At 37.8% G+C, this 14,911-nt stretch overlaps 1 protein-coding gene across 4 annotated transcripts in view; it reads left to right on the top strand.

Annotated features, from left to right (window-relative positions):
* PARD3B (par-3 family cell polarity regulator beta) overlaps positions 1–14,911 on the top strand; it is a gene marked incomplete at both ends in the record, with an annotated part of 1,045,674 nt that overhangs the window by 868,110 nt on the left and 162,653 nt on the right. For 3 of the 4 annotated variants that reach the window (XM_080690300.1, XM_080690301.1, XM_080690299.1), the window contains one exon: positions 12,427–12,729. The exons of the other annotated variant lie outside the window; for it this stretch is intronic. In XM_080690300.1, the coding sequence (XP_080546426.1) occupies positions 12,427–12,729 (303 nt within the window). The remainder of the gene's footprint in view (positions 1–12,426; positions 12,730–14,911) is intronic. 4 annotated transcript variants of the gene reach the window in all.

Genomic DNA, 14,911 nt, shown 5'->3' with positions numbered 1-14,911 from the left:
TTTTCTCTCCCCTACAAGAATAGAGATTCTACAGGTTCAAGAATGCAATGAACAACACTTGATCCCCAGCATCAAAAACCAAAAAATCAAATACACACACACACACACACGACTTGTAGGTACTCAATAAACATTTGTCCAATTATGTATGCAAACAACTTGAAAGAGAAATAAAACAAGTTGTCTAGTCTTCAGAGGATGTGTTTATGGATCAATAAGAATGATTTGTATTTATCAACATCAGTAGCTAGCCTACAAATTGGTACTTTGGAAGTGTTGGAATCACTTAAGAAGGGGTGGGATTTCTTAAGCAATTTAAATATTTTCCAGCAATTGCACATAGTTTACCAATTTATTATGATAACTATTTTTATATCATGTATTTAAAGGAGAATTATAATATAAGCAAGTTTAGAATTGACTAAATTTGTTAGATTTTAATCACATAGATTTTAAAAGGTATAAATAGCATAATCAAAATCTTTGCTTTTATTTTCTTTATGTGTTTTATGTTCTTTTTTTGGCACATGATAATCATACATCTTGATGAAGTTCAGTGATAGAGGCATAATGCACACAGCACTCATTAAGCCCTCCCCCATTTCCCACCCCACGCCTTCTCCCTCCCGACTTCCCGTGCTCAACAGTGACTGACTTTGGTGAGTGCATGTGTGCATCATGTCCAGCGACGTGTTTTCCCTTGCAGGTCTTCCTCTCCCCTCCTGTCTCTCTCAGGTCCCCTCCTTCACTCCAGGAAGGTTTCTCCCACCTAGTCTCTAGTCCCTGGCTTCTGCATATGAGGGAGAACATCCAACCTTTCACTTTCTGTGACTGACTAATCTCACTTAGCATAATATTCCCTGGTTCCATTCATTACTCTGCAAATGACATAACTTTGTTTTTCTTTATGACTGAGTAGAATTCTACTGGGTATATATCCCATAAATTTGGAATCCATTCATCTGTTGTTGATGGACAACTCAGCTGATTCCACAGTTTGGCAATTAAGTTCTTTTTAAATTGAGATATAAATTACATACTGTGAAATACTCAGTGAGTTATATTCATTAAGTATACTGAATAAGTAAACAAGTATATTCAGTAAGTAAACTTGCATATTCTCTATTCTGTTTTTGAGAATGTATGTCAATATGTAAAACATTTCTGTCCATTGAGAATGTTCCCTCTGCCTTTTCTTTTCTTTTCTTTTCTTTTTTTTTTTTTTTTTTGTGTGTGGTACTGGGGTTCCTGGAAAACGTTCTACCTCTGGGTTACACTCCCAGACACATATATTTTATATTTTTATTTGGAAACAGGGTCTTTTAAGCCAGCACAGCTGTCTTCGAACCTAAGAAATCCTCCTGTCTCTGCCTCCCAAGCTCGGGGGTTACAAGCGTGCGCCACCACGCCCGGCTTGCCTTTTCTTATTCAGCGCACTCCCCATACAACGAAAGAGTTAATTTTATTTCTGTCTCCATAGGTTTGTTTTCCTTGTTCTAGAACCTCTCATAAATAGAATTATGTAGTAAGTCCCTTTGCAACCAGCTTCTCTCGCAAAGCCTAATTTTGAAATCCATCTCTATTGTTGGATATTTCCGCAGTTTATTTCTTGTTATCGCTCATTTACATTCTGTTTTATGAATATATCATAGATTGCCCATTCTCCTGTCGATGGACATCTGAAATATTTCCATTTTTACCGTGATGAACAAAGCTGCTGCCAAATGTTCTTCATGGATTTTTGCAGATACACGTCATCGTTTCTCTCATAAGTACTTGAAAGGGGAAGAGTTAGCTGGTAGCATGGTGTATGACTAGTTTTTAAAGAACTCCAGACCTTTTTTCCTGGGATTATGCCATCCTTATACTTGCACCAGCAGTATATGAAAGTTCTGGATGCTCTGCATCCTTCCCCATGTTAGATATTGTCATTCTTTTTCATTTTAGTGAGGACATCTCATTTTGTGTTAAATTTGCATTTCCTTAATGACTGAGCGCTTTTTTGTTTGCCTCTTAGTCATTTCTAAATCTCTTTTGTGAGTATCTGTTTGAGTTTTTTTCCCTGCTCTAATTCTAAACATGTTGAGGTCACTTTACTTTGCAGGTCTTTTTTACATATACACTTTCAGATTTCTTGTTAGATTTTTTGCAGATATTTTTCTCATTTGCCTATCATTTCTTGATACTTTTTCATGAAGTTTTGAATTTAGTGAGGTCCATTGTACCAGTTTTTATGGTTTATACGTCTTATGTCCTCTTAGGAAACATTTGCCTCTCCCAAGGTTGAGAAGATACCACTTTTTATTTTGTTTTAGTGAGTTTATTGTTTTAGCCTTTATATTCAGACTTGCATCCTATCTTGCATTGGTTTTTGTGATGGTGTAATGTAGGGCCTATGGTTCTCATTTCCCTTACAGAGATCCAGTTTTTCCAGCATCATTTGCTGAAGAGATTTTTTTTTTATTCACTAAATTGTTTTGGTACCATTGTTATAAATCTTTTCACAAATGGGTATAGGTCTGTTACTGAACTCTTTTAATTGATGTGTTTGTCTGACCTTTGGCTCCATTGCTGAAGCTATATTCTTGAAGTCAATAGTATCAGTCTTCCAACTTCATTTTTCAAAAGTATTTTGGCTAGTTAGGCATGGTGGAGCATGCTTGTAATCCCAGTACTTGAGAGGCTGAGACAGGAGGATCGCAGGTTTAAAGCCAGTCTCAGCTACTTAGGGTGACTCTCAGCAACTGAGTGAGCCCCTGTTTCCAAATAAGAAATAAAATCAGGCTGGGTGTCTAGCTTGGAGGTAGAAATGCCTCTGGGTAAGCCGGGCGTGGTGGCGCACACTTGTAATCCCAGCGCTTGGGAAGCTGAGACAGGAGGATGGCACAGGTTCAAACGAAGCCAGCCTTGGCTACTTAGTGAGGCTCTCAGCAACTTAGTGAGACTCTGTTTCCAAATAAACTATAAAAAATAGGTCTGGGTAGAAAAGCCCATGGGTTCCACCCCCAATACCACAAAGAAAAGAAAGAAAAAAAAGAAATACCTCTGGGTTCAATCCCAAGTACCAAAAAAATATATATTTTAGCTATTCTTGGTCTTTTAACTTCCCAAATATACTTTAAAATAATATTTTTAATTTATAGACAGTAAGTCTGCTGGAAGTTTTATTGGGATGGCATTTAATCTATAGAACAATTTGGATGAATTAATATAACAATATTGAATTATTCTTAAATAGTGCAGTTTTCTTATTATCTAATTTTTCAATATTCATATACAGAAATATAATTGATTTTTCTTCTATTTGACTTGTATTCTACAACAGTAATAACAAAAATGTAATTCAATAAAAATTCTCTAATATAAAGAATATACTTAAAAGTACATATTGAAATATTTTCTCTTTTTTTTTTGGTGGTGGTACTGGGGTTTCTGGAAACCCTTCTACCTCTGGGCTACACTCCCAGACCCATTTTTTAAATATTTTTTATTTGGAAACAGGGTCTCTTAAGCCAGAGAGGCTGGCTTCAAACCTGTGCCATCCTCCTGTCTCTGCCTCCCAAGCGCGGGGATTACAAGCATACTGCCACCACGTCCGATGCCATATTGAAATATTTTCTACTAAGACTGTTGGACTTTAAAGCAAAATGAATAAAAGCTTTGACCAGATTAGCAAAAAGTGAGCACTTAAGTAACTTACAAGGGAAATGAATGTAGATTATTATCTAAATTTTCAGTAGCACCACTGTAATAAGAAAATAGAGTCACATATTTAAAATTATGAAGGAAAAAAGGTGAGCCAATAATTTCATATCCAGCCAAATCAGCCTTCACATGTAAGAGGCATATTTTTATTAACTCAAGATGTACCACCCCATGCGTTCTTTCTAAGGACTCAAGTAGATAACTTCATATTTATTAACATGAGGACTGCGAGTATTCATTAAGCATGTGTTTACTTTATCTATTAAATGTCCAGTTGTTGAGCTAAAAATAAGTGAGAGTTAAACAAAATAGAAGAACCACAGTAGATAGCAGCTCTGTGCTTTAACAGTGTAGGTCTAGTACATCTACAAGAATGGAGGGATAGTGGCAATAGCATGTGAAAAAAAATCACTTCTTTTAATAACCATACTGTTGGTAGTAGTATGTTATGGTATTGATATGTTTATTATGGAATACAGGATACATCAAATCCTAATCATGGGATATTTCAGTCTAGCATGATATGTTTCTTGAGAAGCAGAATTCTTAATGTGGAAGAAAGGAGACGCAGATGTGGTTCTGATGAGGAAGGAGCCCACTGAGACTGTGTTTTGACTGTAGTCTAAACATGTTCCCACAAAGTTGTCTGTTGGAAGCTTAGTCCTCAGCGTGGCAATGATGGGAGGTCTGACCTTCAGGAAATGGAGCCCAGTGGGATTTCTTTGGCAGATTGGCAGCATACCCTCAGAAGGGACTGTGTGGCCCCAGCCCCTCTGGCTTCCTGCTTTGAGAAGCTACCCTCCCTCCCACACGTCTCCACTATAGCCTTTCACTATGAAGTGACGCACTCAAGAGGGGCCCACACAAGAGCCTGTGCCTTGCTGGTTGGACTTTGAGCATCCCAAACTGTGAGCTAAATAAACCTCTCATCTCCATAAAGTAGGCCGGCCTCATGCATTCCATTATAGTAGCAGATAGTGACTAATAAACCTGTGGGGTATGTGGCAAAGGTCTACTCTTCACCTCAGTGATACTTAACAAGCATTTTGCTTTATAACAATTCCTGATTCCATGCTTTTTTTGGTCAAATTTATGTATTATTGTGTTATTTTTATAGTAAAAGTTTAAACTAACAAATAAAAAGGTATAAGGCAATTTGCCTTCCCAATATATTTGAAGATTAGGCACACTTCTGTTATATAAATTTCTTTACCAATAAGTTTTACTGAAATGTGTTTGTTTTGTAGAGGTACAATAGATGGATAACTCAAACCAGTTTCTTTCTGTCACATTTATACCCCAGCAATATATAAACATTGCATTTTTATACCCATGTACTTGTGTCCCTTCCTCTGGGTGGTGAGTCACGCCATTCCCACAGGTTGGAGCAAGGCTAACAAGTTCCTTCAAATCTTAGTTAGCATGTAGGTTGTATTACACCTGTAATACCAATACTTGGGAGGCTAAGACAGGATGACCACAGGTTCAAGGTCAACCTCTACAACTTAATAGGATTCTGCTTAAAAATGAAAAATGCAAAGGGCTGGGGATGTAGCTCAGAGGTAGCCTCTGGATTTAATCCCCACTACTACAAAATAAGAAAAAAAGAGAGAGCAAAACCCAGCCTGTGGGACTGCCTTCATGATTCTTCCTCAACATCCCTGAGCTGTGCTGAAACCTTATTCTTTTTCAGAGCTGTACCTTGTTCCCCACTGAATCACCATCATCTGTTTATGTCTCCTTTAAGCGAGCCAGGGACTGTGTATACAGTAAGATATCTGCAAACACTGAATGAATTAATGGCAATTAAAAAAATAAGAGAAACAAAACTTACATGACACTCTCAAGGAGCTGGTGGTCTTGCTATGGGAGCAGAGTGTTGAGGCCGAATCAATAAAAGGTTTTTATTTTGTTTTGTTTTTATGACCTCGTTCTAACGTGTGGAAATGGCGTGCAGTTCTTTGCTCAAATGGGGAGACAAGAGTAAACAGGCTGGACGTGTAAAGTTTACACAGTGCTAGGTGTAGATTGTGACGCAGCAGAAACAGACTAAAGCATCCAACTACAGTTCCTCTACAAAAGTAATACATCCAGTAAAAGTTGTTGACAAATTCCATAAGGTTTATATAACAAAAATGTGCCTAATATGCAACATTTTGGGTGGGGAAAATTTTGTAGGAGAGTATGTTGGGGGTTGAACCCAGGAGCATTTTACCTCTGAGCTACACCCCCCAGCCCTTTTAATTTTTGTTTTGGAACAGGATCATAGGTTGCTAAGAGTTTCACTACATTGCTGAGGCTGGCTTTAACCCTGTGATCCTCCCATCTCATCTCTCCAAGTACTGGGATTATAGGTGTGTGCCACCATACCTGGCTATATTTTTCTTTTTATTATTTAAACCTTTTATAAAAATCAGACATAGATTCAGAAGGTCATAGAAAATAAACCCATGAGTTAAAGAACTATATAACTATGTAGTATTTCAGATTAATAGGAACATTACTGGATACATGAGTTAAAGAGCAAACAAATTATTAAGGTCAATGTGGAGCTGGATGTAAACTTAGTCCTTATGCTAGCGAAAACTAGACTTGAATAGTTGACTAATGGAGCATGGGTGCTCTTGATAAAAGCAGTTGATATGAAGGAGCCAATACAAGTTCAGTGAACAATGATTTGAAATAATTGTCATAACTGTCATAAATAATTGTCATAACTGAGTCATAAATATTTGACAATGAAGTCCTAAAAATCACATTTGGAAGTCAAGGGATGCCTGTAGGTACAGAGTATTTAATGTTTTTTGTTTAAGTTTTGCACCATTATGACTTACAGACATTATAAACTTTTTATATTTAAAGAAAAAAATTAAAGTTATCTTAAAGTATATAAAAATTCAAGTAATATTTAAGGTAAAAGGTTACTTTTAACCCATTTTCTACAGGCAACTACTGTTCAGAATTTTCTTACAATTATCAAATATTCCACACACCTATATGTATCCACCCATATGTATATCTTATTTCCTTTTAGAATAGGAATACTATAACCCTATTGTCTTACAGCTGCAAAATACTTGGTTCACAGACCACTTTTAACATACATTTATGCTATTTTCAATTTTTCAACGATATAGCACTCAGTGTCTTTTGTTCATTATAATATCTAGGATTGCTTCATTATAATAACAAAGAAATTAATCTCATCTATGTTTATGGTCATACATTTGGCCAGCTTGCTTGTTACTTCCTTTTACTGGTTCCTCTGTCTTCTTTTTTCTACTCTGTGGTCAGGGTTTGTGCTGACTTTTTCTGCCCTGCTGATAATTTGTTCTTTTAGTGGTTACTTTGTAATTGTATTTACTATACTCAGACTGTTTCTTGTTTTATGGAATTTAAATAGTAACTGACACCTGCTTTATAAAGTAAGGCAATAAACAGTTGAGTAATAGAGTGCTATCTGCTAACTCACCTCCTTTTTGGCATTTGACTTTCATTAGTGATTTTGTTTTATGTTGCCAGAGTATATAATATTTACATTTGTTTCTATAATTATCATACCCACAGACATTTACCCTTAGCTTTATAAGTGAATGTATTACTCTTCTCCACTGGCCATTGCACAACTTCATCGGTTTTAGTCTGCTTTTGCTGCTATAACAAGATATTTAAAATTGGATTAATTTATAAAGAACAGAAATTTACTCTCTCTCAGTGTTGGAGGCTGGGAAGTTGAAGATTTCTTCCCAAAAGTCCCTACCTCTAAATGGAAACTAAGTTTCAACTGATTAATGTTGGGGGCCATTGAGACCCAAGGAACCAGGTTGAATTCTTCATTTAGACCCAATTCCTGGTGGCTTACTTTATACTACTAAGTAGTTTTTAAAGATGAGCCAACAAATATTATATTCCTTTCATCTTTTAAAGTATTTGAGAGTAGTTTTGTCTTTATTCATATTTAAGGCCAGTATGAATTTGCCTAAATTTTAAATGACATTTTTTCTTCTTAAAACAATACTTATGCTTACTACATGCAATACGTTCTAATATTATTCTTATTGTATCTAATTTTTAAATATTTATATTGCAAATTATATTAATTTCATATCCTACCATGTTTGAAATTTTTTGAATGCACTAAAATATAATATTAGATGATGTTGGCATAAGGATCTAAGGTCACCAGTAGCTTCAGTGCTATATGTTCTCTTAAAATTACCATCTTCCCAAATTTTCTGTGTGCACTCCCCCTGGGAGTTTGTTTCCTATGGCCTTCGATTTGGGAGAGCCCGGAGTCCTCACAAGAGACGAGAGGTCACAAGAGATCTGCTTCTTGGTGAAGTCACTAGTTTTATTTTGATGATCTAGGTTGATCTCTCTTCTGCTGCCTTCAGATACAACACTGGTTGATACTTCTCTTATCTCTCCACCCTCATGAATTTTCCTTAGTGTAGGAGGCTTGCTGCTTGGAGGATACAAATCTCTTCTATCTCTGCCTCCTCCCTCTTCTCCGTTTTGATACTTAATGCTCACAATTCCAAGACCCTCTTCCTGTCCTCAAGCCCACTTTTTCTTTTCACCTCCCTCCCTCCCTCCCTCTCTCTCTCTCTCTCTCTCTCTCTCTCTCTCTCTCTCTCTGTGTGTGTGTGTGTGTGTGTGTGTGTGTGTGTGTGTGTGTGTGTCTTACTAAGGATTAAACCAAGGGCATGATTCACCCCTAACCTTTTTTATTTTTTGTTTTGAAAAAGATCTCACTAGGTTGTTGAGAGTCTCACAAAGTTGCTTAGGCTGGTCTCAAACTTGAAATCCTCCTGTCTCAGATTTCCAAGTACTGAGATTGCAGGCATGTGCTGGCACACCTGGCTCAGACCTTCTTTTACTAAGTAAAAATGTGCTGCCTGGGCTCCTCCAGACTCCATTCCTTACTTTCATTTTATTTTTTATTCTTTTTGTGTGTGGTACTGGTGATGGAACCTAGAGACATCCTACCTGTGAGATACACCCCAGCCCTATTTTTTATCCTTTATGTTGAAACACGGTCTCACCAAGTTGACAAGGGCCTAAGTAGCTGAGGCTGACCGCAAAGCACAATCCTCTGGTCTCCTGAATGCTGGGATTACAAGTGTGTACCACCACACCTGGCCTCATTCTTTACTTTCAAGAAAACACATATCCTGGTAGAGATGGAAACATATATCAGCTCTTGCCATACTCCTCTTTGGAGGCTAAGACCCAATTGAATTACAAGATTTGAGATTATGGGCAATTTCAATTTCAGCTGTAGAAGGACTTGTCCCAATTTCTCAATCATTTGTTCCTTAGAATAAGGAACAAATGAAGTAAGCTGAGTAACCAAACATACCTTTACAACATTGTTTATTACAATCTCCTATTAAGATCTTTAACCTACCCAAACTATAGTAGAATACTCTTTCAGGAAAATTATTCTAACAGCCTTTTAAGATATAGATTAAAATGGAATAAGTTGACATATCAGAAACTCTTAGAATACTCTAACACATTCTAGTAGATATTTTTTTTTTTTTTTGCAATGATGGAATTACTCTGGATCCACCCCATCCAAAATACAGTGGCTGCTAGCAACATGTAGCCATTGGGTCCTCAAAATGAAACTAAGAAAATGAGTTTATTATTTTAATGAATTTAAATTTAACTTCATTTGCATAGGCAATATACACCATAATGGACAGTCAAGTCTAGGCAATATAAAAGCCTAAACACTGGGCTGTGGCAAAAGAAATAGAAATTGAAGAGAGTATTATGGAAAAAAATAAACAATGTTGTTTTCATAGTAAAAGAGAAAAAGAGCCAGGGATGGTGGCCTGTGTTTGTAATCCCAGCATTTGGGAGGTAGAGACAGGAGAATCCAGGTTCTTGGACAACCTCAACTACTTAGGCCCTTTACGACTCAGTGAGACCCTGTTTTAAAATAAAGAATAAAAATAGGGCTGGGGTATATCTCAGAGGTAGAATGCCCCTGGGTTCCACTCCCAGCACTGCGAAAGAAAGAGAAAAAAGAAGAAAAAGAAAGAAAGAAAGAAAGAAAGAAAGAAAGAAAGAAAGAAAGAAAGAGGAAAGGATATTTAAATAATTCAAAGAAAAGGTGCCAGCAAATGGAAAAACTAGTGATGCCATGAAATAACAAGGATATATTTCCAAAGGCTACTTTGAAAAGTAGTTATTTCAACAATTTGATTTCCAGGGGGCAAAGAGACTTCCAAGTGGAAATGACTAGAAACAGAATTCTCCACATTGAATTGGGGTGGGGGAGGCCAGAGCTACACAAGAAAAATCTTTTTATTTGACACTCCTCTCTTGAGCAGGTCTTTTCTGCCTCCATACACGCCTCTTCAGAGATTGTCTTGTCCTCCCCACATGGAGAGATCCTGATATATGGTGTAATAATGATGGTTCCGAGAATCACTATTTCACCTACTGAGTGATTAATACAAAATTAGTTACTGCGCTGCTCAGTGGTGCTGAGACGATCAGGGAGGGATTTGGGTTTGTTTTTAAAAAAAAATGCAAGATAAAATACTGCTTTGCATAGATGGGGGATATTCCATCTGAGAATCTCTACATACTCAGCAAGCTTGATTAATGAGAAAACCTCTAAGAAAAAGAAGAGATGAACTTAGGAACACAAGTTCCAGTGTTCTTTCTGTGATTTTAGAAAATCGAGCTTGGTATTTTCCTTTTCCATTAATGCACAAGTGTAGCCCCTTGCGACGGCCATTAGATATTCATCTTTCTGCTGAATAATTTCTCTCGGAGGCTTCTCACTGATGAGGGCATCCCACAGAACCCCGCCTCCTAACTTTATTGATGTCCTTCGCTCTATTTGCAATGGAAATCCATATCCCTATCATCAGAGTGCAGCAAGCATGCTCTGATAATCGAGTCTGCACTGTCCCTGGAAAGATTGTTTTGTTGCGGAATGAAACAGGTTATCTCCTTTATCAAAAATTATTCAAAACAAACATCCATGAATCTAGGTCTAACATGCATTGAAAGGGGACAGGCAAGGCCCCTTAACGGGTGCCCTACTGTGTAATCTTCCTTTGATCTTCACTCAGAATCCCTTGGAGATTCGAGTTGCCTGATGCAAAAATATAAATCCTTCTAATTACTTATGTGTAGGGTATGTGGTACAGCCAAGTCAAAAGAGAGATACAGTGATGTTATCTTGTATTTATTTTCATCTGTTATGACTTGAGGATAGATGCTGTTTACTTTTTATCCTGTGCCTTCTTATTGTGTTTTTGTTTTCTCTTCTGTCCATTTCTTTTCTCCTCCTTTCTACTCAAAGACACTAAGAATAAAAACAACAATGCTGTCCTGTCAAAAGAGAAAATACCTTGAAAGATCATGGCTTCTAAAGATTTTTGACAAAGGGTTTGATGTTCCATCAAGTAAAACTAGCTGCCATGTGCAAAAACAACTGTTTTTGTTTGAAGGGGAGAAGCTGCTAAGGGGGTTCTAGTTTTGTCCTGTAACTCATCCAGGCCTTCTCTGTGTGTCTCCAGGCTTTCAGAGATCTTTCATTTCCAGCCATGGCCCTCCCATATCCTCAGAGTCTAGGACCTCATGTCTGTGCCCATCCTTTCTTGAGCAGCTTTCTTTTGCCACCTGAGCCTGCATCATCTTTCTCTCTCATCCATACACACTGCACCTTGTTTGTCCAGTGACAGAAGGTTAAACTTTCCTAATTAGTACTAAAGACCTCTTAATGCCACCCAGTTCACCATTGTTCAATAAGATGCCCCAGGGACCTTTCTGTTCTATCACGTATCTAGGAATTTGGGAGCAGATCTAACATTTTTCCGGATTAAATGTCAAATTTTCAAAATTCAGATGGATTTGGAAGCTACCTAGATGTATGTATTTATGTATGTATGTATGTATGTATGTATGTATGTATTTATGTATGTATGTTTTTGATCCATTCCCAATAGTCTACACAGTGTTACTGATTAGCAGTAGCACTTTGTAATCTCACTTAAGGCTTTAACACTGTGGAGTTCTGCCAGTAATGGTGTTTAATTCACTTATATGTGCCAATTTATCTCTGTCAGGAGCCTATTAATTTCTTCATTATTTTACTTTGTCCTTAGCCCCTATATAATGAGACACAGTGATCCCCATTTGTGTAACCAAAAGAGAAAAAAAAAACTTGAGTCTCTTATAAATTATCCTGATTCCTCTTCTTTTAGTGACCAGACTCTGTATTTCTTTTTCATATTGAAATCAATTTTTTGAAAACTCTTTTCTCTAGAAGAATACATTGGATCTCTAAGGCATTAAATATCGACGTCAAAGATAAAATTTAAAATTTCGATGGACTCTTTAACATTTATCCCTGATAAAAAAAATTCTGTAATATCACACCAGAGATGAATTGTTTCCACAAACACTTCTCATTGTACAGAGGAATTAATATCAGCCCAGGCCTCACTGGGCAAGATGTCAAAATACCTATACCACTGCTATTAAAATAAAGACTCTATAACAAAAAGGCCAGAAATATAGAATTAATCCTTTTATACTATTGGCATTTCTGCATGGTGTGATCTTGAATTAACAGGAAAGTAGTGGCTAAAGCAACAAGACCAAGAATTAACATAGATTTGGGAGTATATTTCATTGTATTTGCATATGAAACTCATATATGTCTTTGCTACCTCGTCTATATTTTTTCAGAATCGGAGCAAAACATCAGGAGCTAAGGGAAAAGCAGGCAAGAGATCTTGTCGATTATGCTGCCGGTGCAATTGGATCGGTGCACGATATGGACGATGATGAAATGGACCCCAATTATGCCAGAGTGAACTACTTTCGGGAACCATGTGCATCAGCAAATGTCTTTAGATCTCCGTCTCCCCCTCGGGCTGGACCACTTGGTTACCCTCGAGATGGCCGTCCACTGTCTCCAGAGAGAGACCACTTAGAGGGTCTCTATGCCAAGGTCAACAAGCCATATCACCCACCAGCTCCAGTTGACAGGTAATACAATTCAGTGAAAGATGGAGTTTTAATTCAGTAAGTTTCAAATCATCTTCTCTACTGCTGAAGCAGATAAAAATATATCCTCTAAACTATTACAACTGAAATGACATGGTGTCTTGAAGAAATGCTGTACTTTGACCTCCCCACAAGGTATCAGCCATCAGAAATAAAACAATAGCCAGTTATAAGGTGGCGTGAATGAACAGTAGTGGTGATGTTCATGAGGCATCAGGGAGCCATTTTTGCAGGAATATTGTGACAGAGAACTAATGACGAAAACTTTGAAGGAATATTGTCCCTTCTCCTAAGAGCCCTATTGTGTAAGATTTATTTAAGAAGGTGGCATGACACTTGGAGATGAGAAGTCAGAGATCAGAAAATGATGACTTCCAAGTAGGTACAATTGAAGTGGAATTATAGATAGCTGTGGAGGTACTTGGGACTCAGAAAGGTAAGGCTGAGGATTTCATTCTCAAGGAAAATGTGACCCTGTGTAGATATTCATGGATGATCAGAGACGGAAAAGGAGATAATCTTGGCAATAGGAGTTTGATGAAGTAAGTAGATAAAGATAGGAGGTGACAGGGGCAAGGATCTTTGGGTTTAGCAGCTAAGGAAAGAGATAATAGGACCATCTGTCAGTACAATTGAAGTAGGTAGGGAACGAGATGATTCCAACCCCACCTCCTGCCAAAAGCAAAATGCCTCGTCTCCTGAAAGGCTGATCTGAGAGTTTCAGTCAATACGCCTCGCTAGGTGACCCTTGGAGTTAGCGGGCAAGCCACGTTGCTCTAATCTGACTGCCTGCAGTCTGCAGGGCAGAGGTGGAGGGACGTGTGGAGGAGTACAGAGCTCTCAGTCCAGATGAAAAAGAGACCTGTTCTCCAGATTTCCACCGGTTCTGACAACCTCCCAGTCCCTATTAGTAACTGGCTTTTGTGTGATAGCTTGATATATTGTGTATGTTTACCGTTTACATTTCCCCAGCTGGGTGATATTATGCACTTTCAATTAGGTTGGGGAGAGGAAGGGAAATCATGGCATTTTTATGCAGACTGTAAAGTGTAGCTTCACAAGACTGATTGCCTTTCAGAGCCTTTCCAATAACCAAGTGGAAAGAAAGGAGTAATTTTTAATCCTTACTGTCAAGCTTCCAGGTTGATAATATTAAAGAAAGATGGTCAAGTTTTTCTTTGGGACAAAATGAAAATATAAATTCCTCTGACTGTGTGATATAGCCATAATATCTAAACTGCTAATTCAAAGGATTGATTAAGAGTTGGCTGTTTTCTCCCCAGCCTTCATATAAGGTTGAATTTTATCATGTAAATAATGATGCCATGCTTGAGTCTATTCCGGCCTTCAGCACAGTCAATCTTCCTTTCCCTAAATCAGATTAGTCTTCACAGCAGTCCTCTTTGTGTTTGTCCACTGCCAGCATCCGCATGCAGAGGGACCACTTCTTGGGCCTTCTCTAGCCACTATTTCCCAATTCTGATTCCATGGAAATAAATACGAGGCATTCTGTAAAAGAGTCTCAAGTGTAATACACATGGGGAATTCTGGATTAAGTCACAAGATAAATTTCCTACTATGATCTTCTTAGGCTTGATGTGCTTGTATGTATTGAAGTCTTTAGGGGAACCATACAAACCAGTGCTCACAATACCCTGAATCTGGTCACCTTAAGTTTATTATTTCACCAACCTTACAGATTTGGTGGTGGTGGTAGTACTGAGGATTGAACCCAGGGGCCTACTACCTCAAGCTACACTCTAAGCCCTTTATTGTATTTTATTTTTTGCCTTAGTTTTAAAGGATTTTTGTGATTTTATTGGTGCATTATGGTCTCACATCATAATGTGAATCATGTTGACAATGTCCTGTATGTGCATGCTCTTGGTGCCTCACCCATTTCCCTCCCTCTCAATACAGAGCAGCCAGATTGACATTGGTATATATTCACGTGTATACACATAGTCTATAGCAGTATTTCTATTAATGAACCTAATTCTTCCTCCACCTCTGCCCTTATGTCTCCTCCTTGCCTCTTCTCATCATCTGGAGTCTCTCTTGTGTCCCAATTACGCCCTATCCTACACATATTGAGGAAAACATATGACCCTTCACTCTCTGTGATTGGCTAATCTCACTCAACATTATGTTCTCCAGGTCCTTT

This window comes from Muscardinus avellanarius, assembly GCF_963383645.1.
Source record: "Muscardinus avellanarius genome assembly, chromosome: 2".
NCBI lineage: Eukaryota > Metazoa > Chordata > Mammalia > Rodentia > Gliridae > Muscardinus > Muscardinus avellanarius.
This window is presented reverse-complemented; position numbering and strand designations above follow the sequence as displayed.